This window comes from Heterodontus francisci, chromosome 15 (genome assembly GCF_036365525.1).
Source record: "Heterodontus francisci isolate sHetFra1 chromosome 15, sHetFra1.hap1, whole genome shotgun sequence".
Taxonomy (NCBI): Eukaryota; Metazoa; Chordata; class Chondrichthyes; order Heterodontiformes; family Heterodontidae; genus Heterodontus; species Heterodontus francisci.
Window position 1 is genome coordinate 6,505,260 of NC_090385.1, and position 21,223 is coordinate 6,526,482.

Sequence of the window (21,223 nt, forward strand, 5' to 3'; positions counted from 1 at the left end):
TAAAATCCAGGGCCATGCTACAAAGATCACAATAATACACTGTGTGTTACACATAAACTGTTAGATCATGGTAGCACAATAGCCTCTGATTCACTGTAAATAGTGATGCAATGGAATCTTTTAGCTAGACAAATAAAAACATCAGGAATAGGAGTAGGCCATTCAGAACCTCAAACCTAATCTAATATTAAATTAGATTATGGCTGATCTGCATCTCAATTTCACTTACCTGCCTTCACTCTAACTCTTGCCCCTTCCTTACTAAAATCTAGCCATCTTTCTTGAAAACTGATTGCCCATAGCCTTTTGGAGGGGGGGGGGGGGGGGGGGAGGAGGGCTAGAAAAGGAGTGCTGCAGATTTCTGCTACCTTTTGTGTAGAAAAAAGTGCTTCCTGACTTCACCCCTAAATGGCCTAGCTCTAATTTGTAGATCATGTCCCCTTGAGGGGAATCAAGCACAAGAGGAAATAGTTTATTCTGAATCTAATCGTATTGAATTATTTTAACATTTTCAACACCTTGATCAGATCATCTCTTACAGAAGAGAAGACAAAACGTTTATTCAGCCTGAACTCATAATTTAACCTTCCAAGCTCCAGTATCATTCTGGCTAATCAGTAGTGTACACACCTAGAGGCCAGTATTCTTCCTGAGGTGCAGTAGCCAAAATTAAACAGTACTTCAGATGGGAGTCAAGCAAATAAAAAAAAAAAAACTTACTTGTAAAGGTCAGGCTGAGGTTGTTCACATTCAATGGCGGCGTTCAAAGAATCTACTTCTATATCTGTACGGAATGCACTGGTGTCCGGCACAGTCAAGTATGTCTTGTCAAGAATTTTTTTAAAATGCAATTTAAAAAAATCAATTAGAATGTAATAGACAAAAAACTAAACCCATGATGTCTGATAATAGGTTATGTTGTGCAAGTTCTAATTTTTACATTCAATAATGCCAAAAAGATGCAGCAAAGGCTACTAACATTACAAAATTTGGAAGTTAGATAAGTGGCAATATGATAAATCAAGAACTACAGAATTGTGATTTTGGGAGATTTTAATTACCCAAATATCAATTGGGATAATTTGAGAGTAGAATAAAGGGTAAGGAGGGGGAAGAATTTCTAGAATGTTTTCAGGAGAACTTTCTTGATCAGTATGTCCTGTCTAATTAGAAAAAAGGCATCGCTGGATCTGGTGCTGGGAAATGAGGTGGGCCAGGTGGACCAAGTGTCTCTAGAGGACAATTTGGGTAAGAGTGATCATTGTATCATAAGGTTTAGACCAGTAATGCAGAAAAACAAGGAACAAAATACAGTAGATTAGAAGAGGGCTGATTTCAACACGATGAGAAGGGATCTAGCCAGGGTAGAATGGAACCAAAGACAGTCAGCAACAGCTCTATCAGAACAATGGGTTATCTTTAAGGAAGAGATGCCTCAAGTACAGACTAGGAACATTCCAACAAGGGTGAAAGCTAGGGGAACCAAGAACAGGTCTCCTTGGCTGACCAGGATGATAGAGATAAAAACAAGAAATGCTGGAACCACTCAGCAGGTCTGGCAGCATCTGTGAAAAGAGAAGCAGAGTTAACGTTTCGGGTCAGTGACCCTTCTTCGGAACTGACAAATATTAGAAAAGTCACAGGTTATAAGCAAGTGAGGTGGAGGTGGGGCAAGAGATAACAAAGGAGGTCTAGATTGGACCAGGCCACATAGCTGACCAAAAGGTCACGGAGCAAAGGCAAACAATATGTTAATGGTGTGTTGAAAGACAAAGCATTAGTACAGATTAGGTGTTAATACACTGAATATTGAACAGCAGCAAGTGCAAACCTGAAAAAAAAAAAGTGGGTAAGCAAACTAGACAAACTAAGATGAAATGAAATAAATGCAAAAATAAAGATTGTAAAAAATGTTAAAAAAAAAGAAAAAATAACTAAAAATGAAAGTAAAATGGGGGGCTGTCATGCTCTGAAATTACTGAACTCAATATTCAGTCCGGCAGGCTGTCGTGTGCCTAATCGGTAGATGAGATGCTGTTCCTCGAGCTTGCGTTGATGTTCACTGGAACACTGCAGCAATCCCAGGACAGAGATGTGTGCATGAGAGCAGGGGGAGCGTTGAAATGGCAAGCAACCGGAAGCTCAGGGTCCTGCTTGCGGACTGAGCGGAGATGTTCCGCAAAGCGGTCACCCAGTCTGCGCTTGGTCTCCCTAATGTAGAGGATGATAGAGATGTTGATTAAGAAACCAAAAAAAAAGTGTATGATGCATGTCAGGCGAACTCATCAACTGAGAACCAGCTATATACAATAAGTGAAGAAGGGAGATGAAGAGCAAAATAAGACTGTCAAAGAGAATATGAAAATAGAATGCCAGCCAACACAAAAGGGAACCCAAACATCTTTAACAGACATGTAAATAGTAAGCAATTAGTGAGGAGGAGGAATGGGGCCTATTAGGGACAGAGAGGGTAATATATGCTTAGAGGCATAGGGCAAGGCTAATATACTTTAAGTACTTTGTAGTAGTTTTCACTAAAGAAATGGAGGCTCCCAAAATATCAGTAAAATCAAAGAGAGTAGAGGTAATGGATAGGATTAAAATTGAGAGGGGGCAGGTACAAAAATCGCTGGCTCTGCTTAAGGTAGATAAGTCACCTGGTCCGGATGGCTTGCATCCTAGGTTGCTAAAGGAAGTGGGGATGGCAATAGCCGAAGGGCTTGCCATAATCTTACAATATTTCTTGGATACAGGAAAATGCCAGAGGACTGGAGAGTAGCTAATGTGACAACCTTATTCAAGAAAGGGTACAAGGGCAGTCCTAGCAACTACAGGCCAGTTAGTTTAATCAGTGGTGGAGTAAGGTTTTAGAAACAATAATCAGTGAAAATATCAACAGACACTTCTGAGAAGTGAGGCAATTAAGGATAGCCATCACGGATTTGTGAAAGGCAGATCATGCTTGACTAATCTAATTGAATTTATTGATGAAGTAACATAAAACATAAGAAACAGGAGCTGGAGTAGGTCATTCAGCCCTTTGAGCCCACTCCACATTCAATAAGATCATGGCTCATCTACTTCAACACCATTTTCCTGCACTATCCCCATATCCCTTGATCTTTTTAATGTGTAGAAATCTATCGATCAAGGTCTTGAAGATACTCAACGACTGAGCCTCCACAGCCCTCTGGGGCAGAGAATGTCAAAGATTCACCACCCTCTGACAGAAGAAATTCTTCCTCATCTCAGTCCTAAATGGCCTGCCCCTTATTCTGAGACTGTGTGCTCTGGTTCTGGACTTCCTAACCATCTTTCCTGCATCTACCCTGTCGAGCCCTGTAAGAATTTTATGTTTGAATGAGATTACCTCTTATTCTTCTAAATAAGAGAATAAAGGCCCAGTCTATTTAATCTTTCCTCATAGGACAATTCCTCCATCCCAAGAATTAGTTTGGTGAGCCTTCACTGCACTCCCTCTTTGGCAAGTTTATCATTCTTTAAGTAAGGAGATGAAAACTGCACACAATACACCAGGTGCAGTCTCACCAAGGCTCTATATAACTGCGCTAAGACAACTTTACTCCTATACTCAAATCCTCTTGTAATGAAGGCCAACATACTATTTACCTTCTTGACTGCTTGCCGTACCAGCATGTTAGCTGTCAGTGACTCATGAACAAGAACATCCAAGTCCCTTTGAAGTTCAACACTTTCCAGCCTCTCACCATTTAAGAAATACTTTGTATTTCTGTTTTTCCTACCAAACTGGATGACCTCACAGTTCTCCACATTGTATTCCATCTGCCAAATTTTTGTCCACTCGCTTTGCCTCTCCAAATTTCCTTGCAGCATCCTCACACGTCCACCTAGTTTTGTGTCAGCTGCAAACTTGGAAAAATTACATTTAATCCCCATATTCAAATCATTCATATAAATTGTGAACAGCTGGGGCATGAGCACTGATCATTGTGGTACCCTTATAGGAAGGATGTGATTGCACTGGAGGTGGTGCAGAGGTGATTCACCAGGATGTTGCCTGGGATGGAACATTTAAGCTATGAAGAGAGGTTGGATAGGCTTGGGTTGTTTTCACTGGAGCAGAGAAGACTGAGGGGTGATCTGATCGAGGTGTACAAGATTATGAGGGACATGGACAGGGTGGATAGGGAGCAGCTGTTCCCCTTAGTTGAAGGGTCAGTTATGAGGGGACAGAAGTTTAAGGTGAGGGGCAGGAGGTTTAAGGGGGATTTGAGGAAGAACTTTTTTACCCAGAGGGTGGTGACGGTCTGGAATGCACTGCCTGGGAGGGTGGTAGAGGCGGGTTGCCTCACATCCTTTAAAAAGTACCTGGGATGAGCACTTGGCACATCATAACATTCAAGGCTATGGGCCAAGTGCTGGCAAATGGGATTCGGTAGACAGGTCAGGTGTCTTTAATGTATCGGTGCAGACTCGATGGGCCGAAGAGCCTCTTCTGCACTGTATTATTCTGTGATTCTGTGATACCCCACTAGTCTCAGCCCGACAACCTGAAAATGACCCATTTATTCCAACTCTCTTTTCTGTTTGTTAACAAGTTCTCAATCCATGCCAGTATATTCCCCCCAATCCCATGTGCTCTAATTATGTTTACTAATCTCTTGTGGGACCTTGTCAAAAGCTTTCTGAAAATCTAAATTTACCACATCCACTGATCCCCCTCATCTATTCTGCTAGTTGCATCCTCAAAAAACTCTAACAGGTTTTGTTAAACACCATTTCCCTTTCATAAAGCCTTGCTCACTCTGCCCAATCCTACCATTATTTTCTATATTCTTTATTATAGATTCCAACATTTTCTCTACATCTGATGTTAGACCAACAGGTCTGTAGTTGCCCATTTTCTCTCACCCTCCAATTGCCACCTTCCAATCTGCAGGAACCATTCCCGAGTCTATAGAATTTTGAAAGATAACCACCAATGCATCTACTATCTCTACAGCCACCTCTTTCAACACTGTGGGATGCAGATCAGGTCGAGGGGATTTATCTGCTTTAAGTGCCATTAATTTCTCTAGCACTTTTTTTTTTTAAAAATACTAATGTCTTGCTGTTCTTCATTTACTCTCGAATCCCCTCGAATCTCTATTATTTCTGCGAGATTTATAGTATTTTCCTCCATGAAGATAGACACAAAGTATTTATTTAGTTTCACTACCATTTCTTTCTTCCCTATTATAAATTCTCCTGACTCCACCTGTAATGGAATCACATTTGTTTTTGCTAATCATTTCCTTTTCACATACCTAAAGGCTTTTACAGTCCGTTTTTATGTTTCTCACTAGTTTACTCTCATATTCGATTTTCCCTTTAATTTTTTTCTTGATCCTCCTGTGCAGAATTCTAAAATGCTCCCAATCCTTAGGCTTACTTTTTGGCAACTTTATATGCCTCTTCCTTTGATACAATACAATCCTTGATTTCTTTCGTTAGCCATGGTTGAAACACTTGCCTTGTTGGTTTTTTGTGCATTGAAGGATGTATTTTTGTTGTAAACTATTGTCATGAAGGTGTTTCCATTATGAATATTTTTTGAGGACAAGTTTTAAAGACTGTGAAAATTGGTTCATTTGCAAGACTGAAGATGCCTGGATTTGCTGTTTTGTTTTGAAACAAGGGTTACTGGAAGGACACTTTGGATTAAAAAAACATACTGGAAGAGACAACAAAGTGCAATATAAACATAGGAACCTTGCTGGCTATTGGAGTTGTTTACAGAGAAGTCACATGTCATGTCTAGGTATATGATTGTCAGGAGTTTTGGCTTTCAGATTTGGGCCTGGTCTGCTTGAATGCTCAGTTGGTGTGTAGCCGAAGGGAGAAGTCACCTGCCTGGTTTTGGAAAATCTTCAGAGAATCCAGTGTGATAGCTGAAACCACTGATACAGTAATTCTCCCAACGTCTTCTAAACAGAACTGCTCCAGAAAGATCCCAGTGACGGCCGTCTATGTGCCCTCAGATGCCAGACCAAAGGCCATCTGGAACATTCCATATCTTATCCTTTTTCTTCAAGAACTGACAATATTTTGGCCAAAGTATTTTTATTTATTTTTTTTAAAGTTGATCGCTGCAGAGCCAGTTTTTTCCATTTTTCTTTATTTTTTCTTTAATGTGTGTGTTTGTGCGCGCGCGCATGCGCACGGTTATTTTAGTATTTATACTATTTCAAACTGTGTGTTAATAAGCTTTGCATCTTTATTGAACAAGTCTTGTTTTATAATAAATCACTAACTTTGTTGTTTACTAAAAGAAACCTGGTTGATGGATTTTTATTCCAAAGCTAATAAAATATATAATTGGCCGCATCAGTTACTGGGTAAAACATCTAAACATATGTTTTGACCAGTGGAGTATTAGAACTAGAGAAAGACAGTGCATTCCTACAACCTTGGTTGTAACACTATGTATTAGTTCTTTAAATGTTATCCATTGCCTGTCTACCGTCATACTTTTTAAACAGTTTCCCAATCCACCATAACCAATTTGCCCCTCATACCTTCATAGTTTTCTTTGCTTAGATTTAAGACCCTAGTTTCTGATTGAACTACATCACTTTCAAACTTAGAATTTTACATTATCATATTTTGGTCACTCTTTCCTTAAGCCTCCTTTATAACATTAATTAGCCCTTTTTCATTGTAAAATACTAGATCTAAAGTAACCCATTCCCTGGTTGGTTTCTCAGCGTACTGCTCTAGAAAACCATCTTGCATACATTCCAAGAATTCGTCCCCCACAACATTAGTACTAATTAGGTTTACCCACTCTATATTCTTTCTTTCTTTCTTTTGGGCCTCCTTATCTCGAGAGACAATGGATACGCGCCTGGAGGTGGTCAGTGGTTTGTGAAGCAGCGCCTGGAGTGGCTATAAAGGCCAATTCTGGAGTGACAGGCTCTTCCACAGGTGCTGCAGAGAAATTTGTTTGTTGGGGCTGTTGCACAGTTGGCTCTCCCCTTGCGCCTCTGTCTTTTTTCCTGCCAACTACTAAGTCTCTTCGACTCGCCACAATTTAGCCCTGTCTTTATGGCTGCCCGCCAGCTCTGGCGAATGCTGGCAACTGACTCCCACGACTTGTGATCAATGTCACACGATTTCATGTCGCGTTTGCAGACGTCTTTATAACGGAGACATGGACGGCCGGTGGGTCTGATACCAGTGGCGAGCTCGCTGTACAATGTGTCTTTGGGGATCCTGCCATCTTCCATGCGGCTCACATGGCCAAGCCATCTCAAGCGCCGCTGACTCAGTAGTGTGTATAAGCTGGGGGTGTTGGCCGCTTCAAGGACTTCTGTGTTGGAGATATAGTCCTGCCACCTGATGCCAATTATTCTCCGAAGGCAGCGAAGATGGAATGAATTGAGACGTCGCTCTTGGCTGGCATACGTTGTCCAGGCCTCGCTGCCGTAGAGCAAGGTACTGAGGACACAGGCCTGATACACTCGGACTTTTGTGTTCCGTGTCAGTGCGCCATTTTCCCACACTCTCTTGGCCACTCTATATATTTAGTTTGAAATCCCCCATGATTACTGTATTACCCTTGTTACACACACCTCTAATTTCCTGATGTATACTGTGATTTACATTACCACCGCTGTTTGGTGGCTTATAAACAACTCCCATTGTTTTCTGCCCCTGCCGTTTCCTAGTTCCACCCAAACTGATTCTACGTCTTGATCTTTTGAACTAAGGCCATCTCTCATGACAGTACTAATGCCCTCTTCAATTAACAGAGCTACTCCACCACCTTTTCCCAGCTTCCCATCCTTCCTGAATGTCACGTATCCTTGGATATTCAGATCCCAGCATTGGTTTCCTTGTAGCCATATCTCTGTAATGGCTATCAGGTCATACATATGAATTTCAATTTGAGCTGACAATTCATCTGTTTTATTGTGAATGCTGCGGGAAGATAGAGCCCTTCATTCATTTTTTTCCTACTGTTTTTGTAAACTCTGGCCCTATCTGCTGGCACAGTCTTAAGTTTGCAATCACTGTCTCTTTCTGCCATATTCTGATCATTACCTTTATTGCCACCTTGATCTATTGCCTTGTCATTTCCCTTTAATTTACTCAATCTTCCCAGACATGATTCCTCCCTCCCCTCAGTACAGTTTAAAGCCTTCTCGACGTCCCTAGTTATATCACTCACTAGGACACTGGTCCCAGCACGGTTCAGGTGATGTCTGTCCCAATGGTACAGCCTCCACTATCCCCAGTACTGGTGCCAGTGCACCAAGAACCAGAACCCACATCTCCCACACCAGTCTTTGAGCCACACATTCATTGCTCCAATCATATTTACCCTATGCCAATTTGCACGCGGCTCAGGTAATAATCCAGAGATTATTACCTCTGAGGTTCTGCTTTTTAATTTAGTGCCGAGCTGCTCATACTCCCTATGCAGAACCACTTTCCTAGTCCCATTTAAGTCATTAATACCTACACGGACCACGACAACTGGAGCCCTCCCCTCCCACGGCAAGTTCCTCTCCAACCCTAAGCAGATGTCCTGATCCCTGGCACCAGGCAACACAGTCTTCTGCACTCTCACTCATGGCTGCAGAGAACAGTGTCTATCCCCACTGACTATTCTGTCCCCTACTAACTACATTCCTTTTAACTCCTCTCCTCCCCCCCCCACCCACTTGAATAGCTTCCTGTACCATCTGTTCATCCACACTACAGCCCTCGCTCTTGTTCAGACAAGCTGCACAAACCTCAAGCTTGCTGCTCAATTGCAACAACTGAGGTTCCTCCACTCACAACTTCGCAATCCCCTTACCCATCTGACTCAGTCACACTCTCCTGTTCCTGTCCCTGACCACTGACCAAATCAGACGACCCTATCCGAAGGGGTGTGACTGCCTTCAAAAGCAAAGTGTCCAGGTAAATTTCCCCATCCTTGATGATGCACAATATCAGCAGCTCGACCTCCAGCTCATTGACTGAGCCAAGACTCTTCAAGCCGCAGGCAGTATAGATGTGGTTGCCACGGATTGCAGTGGCATCCAGGAACTCCTACATGCTGCAGCCGCGACACATCACCTGTCCTGCCACCTTTATTGTGTGAAATTTATTTTTCTTAATTATTTTTTGTCCCCCTCTTGACCGAACTCCCTCACTCAGCATACTCCCAACTTCACACACTGTGCACTCAAGCAGCAGAGACCCCTATGTTTATAACCTCTGAAAAACAATGAGTGAGCTCTGCTGGAGCTCAGAAAACAGTTTAAGCTAGCTTCCTAATTAACTAGCCACAGCTGCTCAGAGCTTCTATATCCCTGATTAATTCTGGGAGAAGCTTAAAAATTACTCTTTAAGAGGCAAGTTAAGTAATTATAGGAACAGGAGTAGGCCATTCAGCCCATCGAGCCAGTCCCGCCATTCAATCAGCTTATGGCTGATCCGCGGCCTAACTCCATATACCTGCCTTTGGCCCATATCCCTTAATATCTTTGCTTAACAAAATCTATCTATCTCAGATTTAAAATAAACTGTTCTAGCTTCAACTACTGTTTGTGGGAGAGAGCTCTAAACCTCTACCACCCTTTGCGTGAAGAAGTGCTTCCTAACATCTCTCCTGAATGGTCTGGTCCTAATTTTTAGATTATGCCCCTAGTTTTAGAATCTCCAACCAGTGGAAATAGTTTATCTTTATCCAGCCTTAATAATTGCTAAATGTAAACAAAAACTAGACTTGAGAGAGATTAACCCTCAAGATCCCCTCCCTCACTCAATTCCCGACTTCACATTCTGTGCACTCAAGCAGCACTCAGAGACCCCTGCACTTATACTCTCGACAGAGAAGGTTGATGAAGGGAATGTGGTGGATGTTGTATATATGGATTTTAAGAAAAAATTGATAAGGTACCACATAAAAGGCTGGTTAACAAAATTGAGGCACATGGAATTGGAGGATCAGTGTCCAATTGGATAAATAATTGGCTTAAGGACAGAAACAGCAAATTGTGGAAAATGGTTTCTTTTCAGACTAGAGGATGATAGACTGGTGTTCCCCAAGGGTCAGTGCTGGGACCGCTGCTTTTTTTGTTATATATAAATGACTTGGATCTTGGAATAGAGTAGAATCTCAAAATTTGCTGATGACACCAAACTTAGAGGTGCGGCAAACAGGATGATATGAATCGCTTGCAGCTGGTCATAGATAAACTAGCATAATGGGCAGAGAGGTGGCAGATAGAATTTAATACTAACAAATGTGACATTTTGCATTTTGGCAGAAGGAATAGGGAGAGGCAATATATCATTAATAGCACAGTTCTGAAGAGTGCAGTAACAGAGGGAAATGGGGGTGCATGTGCATCGATATTTGAAGGTGGTAGGACATATTGAGAGAGTGGTTAGTAAAGCATATGGGATCTTGGGCTCCATATAGAGGTATAGAGTACAAAAGCAGGGAAGCTATTCTGATCCTTCATAAAGCTCTAATACTGCGTCCAGTTCTGGTCACAATACTTTAGTAAGGATGTGAGGATCCTCGTGAGGGTGCAGAGGATATTTACCAGAATGATTCCAGGAATGAAGAATTTTAGTTACAAGGTTAGGTTGGAAAAGCTGGGTTTGTTCTCCTTAGAACAAAGGAGATTGAGAGGAACTTTAATAGAAGTGTACAAGATTATGACCGACAGGACCCGACTTTACATTATTAAATTATCTGTTTGCGTGAATCAAAAAGAAAACCAGAGTGATCTTACTTGCAATTCCAGATCTCCAGTGCGACACTCACACGCCTTTAATTTTCTATCCAGGGAAAGCTGGCGCCACCGAGGTGGGGTATGGGGGATCCCTGCATTTGCTATGTACTGGGGTGGGGGGAGCAGGGGTCAACTCAGCATTGGTAGTGTAGTTGGTGGTGGTCGGCGGGCAACTCTGCAGTTTCTTCGCAGGGTGGCAGCCATTTAAAAATGCGGCAGCACCTGGAGGAACAGTTGACTCCATCTATGGCGCTGCCGAGGCCGCCCTCGCCACATGATTGGGATGGCAGGGGTCGTGCATATGATAATGAGCTATCGGGCTCAAGATCACGGCAATGTGTGGCCTGGCTGCCATTTTTTTTTCCACCCACCGCTACTCCTGGCAGTGGGGCCACAAGATTCAGGCCATAGAGTGCCCTTAATGTAATAAAATGTCCCAAGGTGCTTCCCATGAGCGTTATGGATCAGAACAGAGATTTCTTGGGGTCCTGGACTATTTAGTGGGTGGGAGGGTAGTTTTGGGAGTAGAACTGAAAACTGACTGGATAAAATATTGGGACAAATCTTCAAAGGTACATCATAATGTGGTTCCTTGAAATCCTATTCATGGTTGAATAATAGTACATGGATTGTTGTTCAGTGGCATTTCTCAAAAGGGGAGGGGATTGGAATGTCTGTTTCATTGCCTTAAATCAGAACACTCATTACAGCTGGAGGCAGAGAGAGACAAAGCAGCAAAGCTTATTTATAGTTCTACTTGTTACTGATGATAAAAAGATTGCTCCTGTTCAGAACTGAAATTACTTGTGAAAGTACAAACTGGATCAGTTCCTGGCACAGAGGTATTGCCATGTCACAATACATTCTGTCAGGCACTTCATATTGTGTGTACGTACAGAAAGTATAAACGATCAATGAAGAATTTAGATACAAACTTTTTAAAAATCTGTCAAGCAGATTTTCTTTACTTGTCTCGTTCTTTTGTTTACTTGTTTCACCTGTCCCATTGCCACTCCCCATTTGTCATGCACCATCAACCCTTTTGTCATTTAATCTCTCTTGCCTGTTTTTGCCTTTGCCGAAGTTCATTTATCCCCCCCTGCCCCATTTCCCTGCCTCTGTAAGTTGCTTAAAACCTAATATATCTCTAACTTTTCCAAGTTCTGGTGAAAGTCATCAACCTGAAACATTAACTCCATTGTTCTCTCTATCGATGCTGCCAGACCCGCTAAGTATTTCCAGCATTTTTTGAAAATCAAGATAAATACGTATTATTTATTAAAAATCTGTATTTGCCTTTGGGATATTGCTTGGTAAGGGATCATCAGAAGAAAATTTATTCCTGTATTATCTAAAATTCTATGCTGCAAGCTTTTATTACACAAAGTCAAAGAGTGATAAATTGTTTTTGTTGGACAGATTTTGGCATACAGCATGGAAACTACTGCAACACAAGTGACAATGTCCAATAAACATTACACTACAGATTTGGAAGATTTACCAGGACTTAGATGCTCAGGTCCAATAGTATGCTTTACCTTCTGACTTGATTCCCCATCCAAACTAGCTGTGGTAACATAGCATGTACCATCTGCTCTGCTCGAGGATAGAAGGATGAGATCACATGGGAACGTTTCATCTTCTTTCACACACACAATATCTCCAACCTACAAAAAAAATCAAAGATCAATGCTCCCCCAATTTTTCTTTGTTGTGTGTAGCTTGTTTTGTTGCACATGTGGTCCCTTCAAGATTGTTGCAGAACCCCGTATGTGCAGATCTTAAACAGTAACGTTGGCTGTGAGCAGCCTGTTTGTTGCACCGCGCGGTACATTCAGTATTGCTGCATGGCCACGCACCTGCACATCTTAGAAGGAACACTGCCAAAGCTTTATTTTTGCCTCAGGTTACAAATGTTGATTTCACTATTTCCTAATCTAATAAGTAGCATACAGTGAACTGCGTAGACATTAAGCCTCCTCTGACGAGTTACAATGCAGTAAACCAAGCCAAGAATTTTAGAGGAAGTCATAAATTACACCGGGGGAATAATTTCTTAATGTTAGCTGAATTCAACAATTTAAATGTTATAGCCTCGAGCTTCCACCCCAGTTTCATTTAATTATGTATACAGTATGTTAGACTTCCACAATCCATGAGCGAAATACAATCAGAATCTCACAGAACCAAATTATGACGACAAATTTGAGGATCTATATTGTGAAAGTCATACCTGTTCCAGTACCTTGACCAAAGTTTACAAATCTTTAAATATGTTCTGCTCAAATTGAGAGAAATGGAAAATGGAGGCAACTTATTTGAGCCAGTCTGACTTACTATCGAGATTTCAAACCAGAATTTGATTTTAAATCCTGTTTGTTAGTTCTGTTTAAAGCAGGTACATAAACATTATATAATTAGCTGGAGTTCCTGAACATCAGTTGTGCAATACAGCAGATAGGCAAAACAGACCAAGACTGGAATTTAAATAACGCTCAAATGGAAATTACAGCAAAGCACATCAGTGAAGTTACATCAAGGGAATCAAAAATGCACAGTTCCACCAAATGAACCTGTGTCCAACTCACACAACATAATGGGAACAACAAATTCTCTAACTCCACGTTCTGACAATGTCAGGGTTTGAACTTTGAGAATAAAAGGAAATGTAGTTGATTAAGAACTAATTCATATGCAAATCAAAGTAAAAAATAACTACAATATTGCAAACCAAGATCCAATGAAATAACTTGCATTTATGTAACTGCCTTTAACTTTACAGAGGAGAAACACACTGAACAGTGTCATGCAGGCCCCCACCTGCCAAAACTGAGGCTCATATTATTTGGCCACATGAACATTAAAACTCAAAATTGTGGCTGGGAAGAAAAGAGGGCCTATCACAAGGATTTGCCAAATCGCTGACTGGAAAGACATTTGCATAGTAACAGACAGTACTTGTAACGGGCAAAGGGCCATTCCCTGTTGCAATTTAATCCACAATGGATCTTTGATCACCAGGTATTGTGTGTAGAGCAGACATTCCAGGGTCGGTTAGAACAAGACAATCCACAAGGGCCAGGACTGGTCAGCCAGTTAAGTCACATGACTGTTGCAGAATGTGAACTGGCCAGAGCTTTGAACTGATCAGAAAGCTCTTTTCTCCTGGACTGAGAACACCCCTCTCCTGTCTGCTCCCATCTCTCTCTCACAGATTTGAAGACCCATTGAAGACACATGAACCCCAGGAGAGAAAAGTCTCCCACAATGAACAAGGTTTAAGAAGAATACTCAGCCCCAACGAATAGCAAGACTACCTACAATCAAGGACTACAGTGAGCTCGAAGCACAGTAAAAAAAAAACCTCTTCAGAGATTGCCTCAAACTTTACTTTATTTTCTTCTGCTCTTTTCTGTCCCTGTTTGCATGTGCATATCGCGTATGCACGCGAGCTTGCAGCGCGGCGTGTATCTGTAGGCGTTTTCCTTATTAGAGTTTAAGTTTAATCAATTTCACTTTTTTTCTTTAAACCTAAGAAAGCCTGTTTATGCTCATTTCTTTGCCTTATAATTGGAAAGTGGTGAACAAGGATTCACCAAGGGGAAGCTCAAAACACAGTACCTTTAAAAATAAAACCCTGTTACAATAAGACCCCTAGACACCTTTCTCACCTGGTCATAACTGTGAAATAAAGTTAGACTAGATGACCAAAAAAGCATGGCTGAAAAGAAGAGCTTTGAGGGTGTTTTTAAAGTTAAAGGGGGAAAAAACTAGCATTGGGTAGTGTTTACGAAGGGAGTTCCAGAGAGTTGAGTGAGAAGGGTGAAAGAACTGTTACCAATGATGGAGCCCAGAGTCACAGCATTGAGACAGAGATGTGGAGCAGCAGTGAGGAGGGAAGTAATAAGGGATTTATAAATTAGGATGACTATTTTGAATGCGCTATTGACTGAAAAGGAACCAATGGATAATGGGCAAGGCCAAGGGTAATGGGCGAGTGGCCATTAATGAGACAAGATTTAGGCAGGAGAATTTTTTTTGAATGTATTGTAGAGCTTGGGAAACTAGTAAAGAAGGCAACAGGAGAAAAAAAGTTGATTATAGAGCTAATTCATATGCAAATCAAAGTCAAAAATAACTACAATATTGCAAACCAAGATCCAATGAAATAACTTGCATTTATGTAACTGCCTTTACATAAAGGTGGCAAAGTGGCGCAGTGGTTATCACCACAGCCTCACAGCTCCAGCGACCCGGGTTCAATTCTGGGTACTGCCTGTGTGGAGTTTGCAAGTTCTCCCTGTGTCTGCGTGGGTTTCCTCCGGGTGCTCCGGTTTCCTCCCACATGCCAAAGACTTGCAGGTTGATAGGTAAATTGGCGATTATAAATTGCCCCTAGTATAGGTAGGTGGTAGGGAAATATAGGGACAGGTGGGGATGTGGTAGGAGTATGGAATTAGTGTAGGATTAGTATAATTGGGTGGTTGATGGTCGGCACAGACTCGGTGGGCCGAAGGGCCTGTTTCAGTGCTGTATCTCTTTAAAAAAAACTAAATATAGACAAAGGTTTCTGTAATGCTGAGAGCCGGGGGCAGGCGGGTGGTGGATGATGGAGGTGGGCAATATTGTTGAGGTGGAAGCAAGTGTGCTCAATAACTTGAAACTCAGCTCAGGGTCCAGTCTGACTCTCAGATTGAAAATATTATGCTTCAGTCTAGTGAGCTGATGGGGTGCTGGGTGAAGTTAGGTGAAGGGCAGCACAGTGGCACAGTGGTTAGCACCGCAGCCTCACAGCTCCAGGGACCCGGGTTCGATTCTGGGTACTGCCTGTGCGGAGTTTGCAAGTTCTCCCTGTGTCTGCATGGGTTTTCGGCGGATGCTCCAGTTTCCTCCCACATCCAAAGACTTGCAGGTGATAGGTAAATTGACCATTGTAAATTTCCCCTAGTGTAGGGAGGTGATAGGGAATATGGGATTACTGTAGGGTTAGTATAAATGGGTGGTTGTTGGTCGGCACAGACTCAGTGGGCCGAAGGGCCTGTTTCAGTGCTGTATCTCTAAATAAATAAAATAAGAGCACAAGTTACAGATTTTGACAGACGTCAAGCAGGATTTCATTAATCCCTATGCTCAAATGGAAGGTCTGATTCATTCACGTCCTGATAGCAGATCAATTCTGACGTTTTGTGGCACAGGTCCTAAAGGAATCTAGTGTTTAGGATTGCTCAGTCTTAAAACTACTTTATAGTGATGTTTTAAAAACAAACTGACCGAAGAGAATTCAAGAGTTATTACAACACCCACGTTTCATTATCTATGCAAGCAAGTTATTAAAAAGAACCAGGAATAAATACGGAAACAGCAAGAGGAAACTTTCAAAATGCAGCAAAGCAAGATTAAATATTTAACATACATATAACAAAAATATGCTGACATCAAACAAAAAAGTGTGCTTTAAGTGAGAATGAATTTTGGAATTAGTTCAAATAGACTTTACAGAGAACATAAGATGCTGACCAGACTTCTTCCAAAATTGATATATACATATATGACTGCACAGGCTTTGCCACCATCCGTGCATTTACATATATATATTTGCATCAATAAATTATGAATTAAGGTATTTCAACATTGGCTTCCCAAGCAGATATAGAACATTAAGTCAGCAGCAGACTTTGGATGGAAGTGAAGAAAGGTTGGCCTTTGGCTGACAACTAAATGGAAACAACAGTGACGTCAATTTGGAAAATCCATCCAACATTCATCATAGTTTGTTGAGTTCAACCTTAAGGTCTATGCTTTGTCTCTTTGGAAAATATCATCAAAGACAATCACTCAATGACAAGTTAAATGGAAATTACAGTTGCAGCTGGAAAATTTCTAATGAAGATAATACCGTGTATTTTTTAGACGTACAAAGTTCTGTTTGAAGGTTTTAGTTTGGCTAATGGCAGATAAGTTAATCAGGAAAACAACAAATCTTATTAAAAAAACAAAGAATTAATAGCAACATCAAAAAGATAGGAAAGATCAGATTTAAAATGGAAATAATGATGAATAATGAAAAACTAAGTGACATAATCCACCTGGAGCAGCAACACCTTGATATATTACTGGAAATAATATTGTTAGCGAACAGTGACCGTAAATATAAACAGGTCATTAAAAGCAAAATCAAGTGGTTCAAACATGGAAATAATATGACTAGCAAGTAGAAGCTAAAAGGGAACTGGATAAATACTTGAAGGAGAAAGAATTGCAGATATATGGGAAAAGAGCGGGGGAGTGGAACTAACTAGACCGCTCGATGGAAGAGTTGGCACAGACTTGATGGGCTGAATGGCCCCCTTTTGTGCTGTACTATTCTATAATTCGTTACAAAGGTAAAAAAAAAAGATCCGTCAGCAGCTCTGCCTATCTGGTCAAGGAACAGCACAGGCGATTGAAAAACTTGTTAATCAGTTCCAATTTTAGTGCTATACTCAGCAAGTCTGAAGTTGATTAAATGAAAACTGTATGGATTGAGGAATAACTCACCCAGCTAGTTATTCAGCAATTTAAAGTCTTTTGAAAAAGAAAATTGCCTTAAAATTGATTTTTTTCTTGGAATTACATAACTGAAGAGCTTCAGTGCTCATTTTTTGTTCAAATATCCTTTATATTATCCAAGTTGAAGGTTTTCTGTAAAGGTATTTCTAAATAATAGACAAACTAATAGCTTGATTAGTTACTATCTTTGAAAAAGCGTCACCCCGCCCCCCGCGCCCATAATGCTGCACTTGCCCTCACTAATAGGCTTATACTGTATAAAATCTTTCTTGAATTTTCACTGTCATTTGGTATTGCTGGCAAGGATGGCACCACCCAGTTTCACCAGGCAATGTGAACATGCATATAGTGCCTTTCACAACCTCAGGATGTCCAAAAACACTTTACAGCAAATTAAGTATTTTTGAAGTGCAGTCACTGTTGTAATGTAGAAAACGTGATGATGAGCAGATAAATATTAGACAGCCCTTTTTTGAAATTGTGCCATGGGATCTTTTACCTCCATCTGACAGGGTCTCCACTTAATGTCTCAGCTGAAAGACTTCACCTCAGTCACTACTGCACTGGAATGCTAGCCTGATTGGTGTGTTCAGGTCCTGGAGTGGGACTTGAAACCACAACTTCCTGACTCAGAGGAGAGAGTATTGCCCACTGAGCCACAGCTAACTGTGCTGTGTGGGCAGCACAGTGGCGCAGTGGTTAGCACCGCAGCCTCACAGCTCCAGCGACTCGGGTTCGATTCTGGGTACTGCCTGTGCGGAGTTTGCAACTTCTCCCTGTGTCTGCGTGGGTTTTCGCCGGGTGCTCCGGTTTGCTCCCACCTCCAAAGACTTGCAGGTTGATAGGTAAATTGGCCATTGTAAATTGCCCCTAGTGTAGGTAGGTGGTAGGAGAATGGTGGGGATGCAGTAGAGAATATGGGGTTAATGTAGGATTAGTATAAATGGGTGGTTGTTGGTCGGCACAGACTCAGTGGGCCGAAGGGCCTGTTTCAGTGCTGTATCTCTAAATAAAAATAAAAAAATAAATAAATAACATTTCTGACAGTGGGTAATAACTGGAGAGGAACGATGCCATTCTCACATACCACGGAGTTGTCAAATAGACTTGTTATCCGTGGGGGACAGTGGAGGTATCCTCACCTTAATGTGCAAGTGAAATAAGGGAAAATCAGCCCCCTTTGATCCTGTCATTTATCTTTTATCTCTCTCAGGTTGCAGTTAGACTGTGCAGAATAAACTATGAGAAAATTGTTTAAGTACACTGTAGATACATAGCGGGTGGGGGAGGGAACACCATGCCACAAGTCAATTTCAGCAGCAATGCGTGTCACTGATCTGACCATTTGCACAATTTTAGCAGTCGTGGATTTTGATTTTTTCTTTAAAAAAGCACAACTTAAGTGATTAGTGAGAAAGATGGTTTTAAAAGTTATGACTGGGTTTCTAAAACAGATTTTTTTTTTTCTCACTCTGTTTTTGGGATTCAATTGCTAGCATTATTTCTTCATCAAGTACACCTGTTAATTTACTCAGAACTCGCACTGTATTGGGATCCAACGGGAGCAAGCAACATACTGCAAGAAACGTTTTGGTATTACGTATTAAGTTCATTTGATTTTTCAGCATAATAAAGCAACAAGAGAACTGGTGCATTCCATCCAATGAAACGTTTTATGTCAGCAGTGCTACCTGAATTTTTTCACTTTGTTTTTCTACTATTCTTCCCCCATCAACAACATAAACCGGACTTTTATTCACAGCATGATCTGCTTTGTGTCTGAGCCAATCTTCATAGCCCTGTAAAGTGCAAAAAAGCAACAGTAAAACAAACAACAAGCTTAGCAAGTTTTATTACTTTGTGAATTACTTGGATGCATGATCGCAGTGTACACAGTGCAAATGTATCTTTCTACTTTAGCATCTGTATATTATTCAAATACACAGGGCAATAAATGTTGCCTTACTAGTGTTGCCCACATTCCAGTCCCAAGTAAAGGGGAAGTATTGTAAAGAATCAAATTTTTACTTGTGAAGTAGGTTCTTGATAAGTAGATTCTTGATAAGTAGATTTGTTTCAGATTTAATAATGAAGTTTTATGCAGAATTCTGTATCATATGGCAAGATTACTCTTAACGTACGTAATTGCAATAGGCATCTTACTTGTTTGATTGCAGTTACAATAATCACGAAAAAGAGTGGCAGTCCACTTGTTACCGGGCTAGTTGGAGTATCAACAATAACCTGAGAGGTGTGGGAAAAAGATTTGGTAATTACAGTAATTACTGTTTAGCACCAAAGTGTAATCCAGACAACAGTAAAGTGCTTAAACATCAGCACAGCAACATTTACACAATAAAAAAGTATAATCGGCTTAGAAAGAATAATTGTTTGAACAACCAGGCAACAGATCCATCGTAGTACAGGACTACAGATTCACAGCAGTGTCAAATCATTCATTTCATACATGTTACTAGTAAGAGTTCAGTTTTTCCCCCCAAGTAGTTCAGCTTACCTGTACAAGAAATATGATAAGAAAGTAAAAATTAGCAATTCTTCTGAACTGTTCAAACAGATTTTTCGGAATGAAGTTCCAGTATGTGTACTGTGAGCGGAAAAAGGGAAAGAGAGATCAGCTTAACTACCACCTCAAAGGTTTTCAGTCTCACTGCTTTCAAATAGTAATAAAGAAACACCTAGGAACAGAAGCAGGCCATTCAGCCCCTCAAACCTGTTCTGCTATTCTATTAAGAGCATGGCTGATTTGCATCTCTAATCCACTTACCCACATATTCTCCATTTCCCTTGATACTTTTTTGTTAGGGTTCTCATGAAAGGTCACTGACCTGAAACGTTAACTGCTTCTCTCTGCACAGATGCTGTCTGACCTGCTGAGTATTTCCAGCACTTTATTTTTATTTTAGATTTCCAGCATCTGCAGTATTTTACTTTTATTTATTTAAAAAATGCATCAATCTCAGCCTTGCATTTTTCAACTGACTCCAGCCTTTTGCAGGGCAGAGCATTCTAGATTTCCACAACCATTTGAGAAACAACACTTCCTGATTTTGCTAACGGCTTAGCTTTAATTTTAAGATTCCCCAACCAGAGGAAAATGTTTCTCTGTATCTACAATATTGAATCCCTTTATCATATTTAAACACCTAAATTATATCACTCCTATAGTCTACACACATTATCCTTGAATACACTATTAAACTGAATAGGTCCTTTTATTAGCATGTTAATCTTTATGCTCGGATTGTAGATTTTTAGGTTTAAAATAAATTTTTTAGCGAATAGATGAGTGTCTGCAACCAGTGCAGTTCATAATGAATGCTAACTCAATTGTGTTTTTTTCTGATGTTATTCAAAGTCCTTAGCGAATGCAGATTTTAGACGTTTGTCCATTAGACTCAGCATAAATTAACTTGCTAATTGCAATGGAGTATTCCCAGATCAGGTACAGCTTGGGCAAATGCTGCACGACAGCTCACTGCTAATACTGAAAAAGTAACATCAGTAACAATTTTATCCACTTAACGAATTTTACTTAATATGGAACACTTCAAAAATTGCATGCAATAGGGTGGCGCAGTGGTTAGCACCGCAGCCTCATAGCTCCAGCGACCCGGGTTCAATTCTGGGTACTGCCTGTGTGGAGTTTGCAAGTTCTATCTGTGTCTGCGTGGGTTTCCTCCGGGTGCTCCGGTTTCCTCCCACATGCCAAAGACTTGCAGGTTGATAGGTAAATTGGCCATTATAAATTGTCCCTAGTATAGGTAGGTGGTAGGGGAATATAGGGACAGGTGGGGATGTGGTAGGAATATGGAATTAGTGTAGGATTAGTATAAATGGGTGGTTGATGGTTGGCACAGACTCAGTGGGCCGAAGGGCCTGTTTCAGTGCTGTAT

At 40.9% G+C, this 21,223-nt stretch overlaps 1 protein-coding gene across 5 annotated transcripts in view; it reads right to left on the bottom strand.

Annotated features, from left to right (window-relative positions):
* LOC137377477 (phospholipid-transporting ATPase IG-like) overlaps positions 1-21,223 on the bottom strand; it is a 195,097-nt gene that overhangs the window by 124,651 nt on the left and 49,223 nt on the right. For 4 of the 5 annotated variants that reach the window (XM_068047102.1, XM_068047101.1, XM_068047103.1 and 1 more), the window contains exons 3-7: positions 19,825-19,914; positions 19,473-19,553; positions 19,001-19,108; positions 12,299-12,427; positions 721-824 (exon numbers count right to left, since the gene is read on the bottom strand). In XM_068047102.1, the coding sequence (XP_067903203.1) occupies positions 721-824; positions 12,299-12,427; positions 19,001-19,108; positions 19,473-19,553; positions 19,825-19,914 (512 nt within the window). The remainder of the gene's footprint in view (positions 1-720; positions 825-12,298; positions 12,428-19,000; positions 19,109-19,472; positions 19,554-19,824; positions 19,915-21,223) is intronic. The other variant, XM_068047105.1, reaches the window with a different exon arrangement.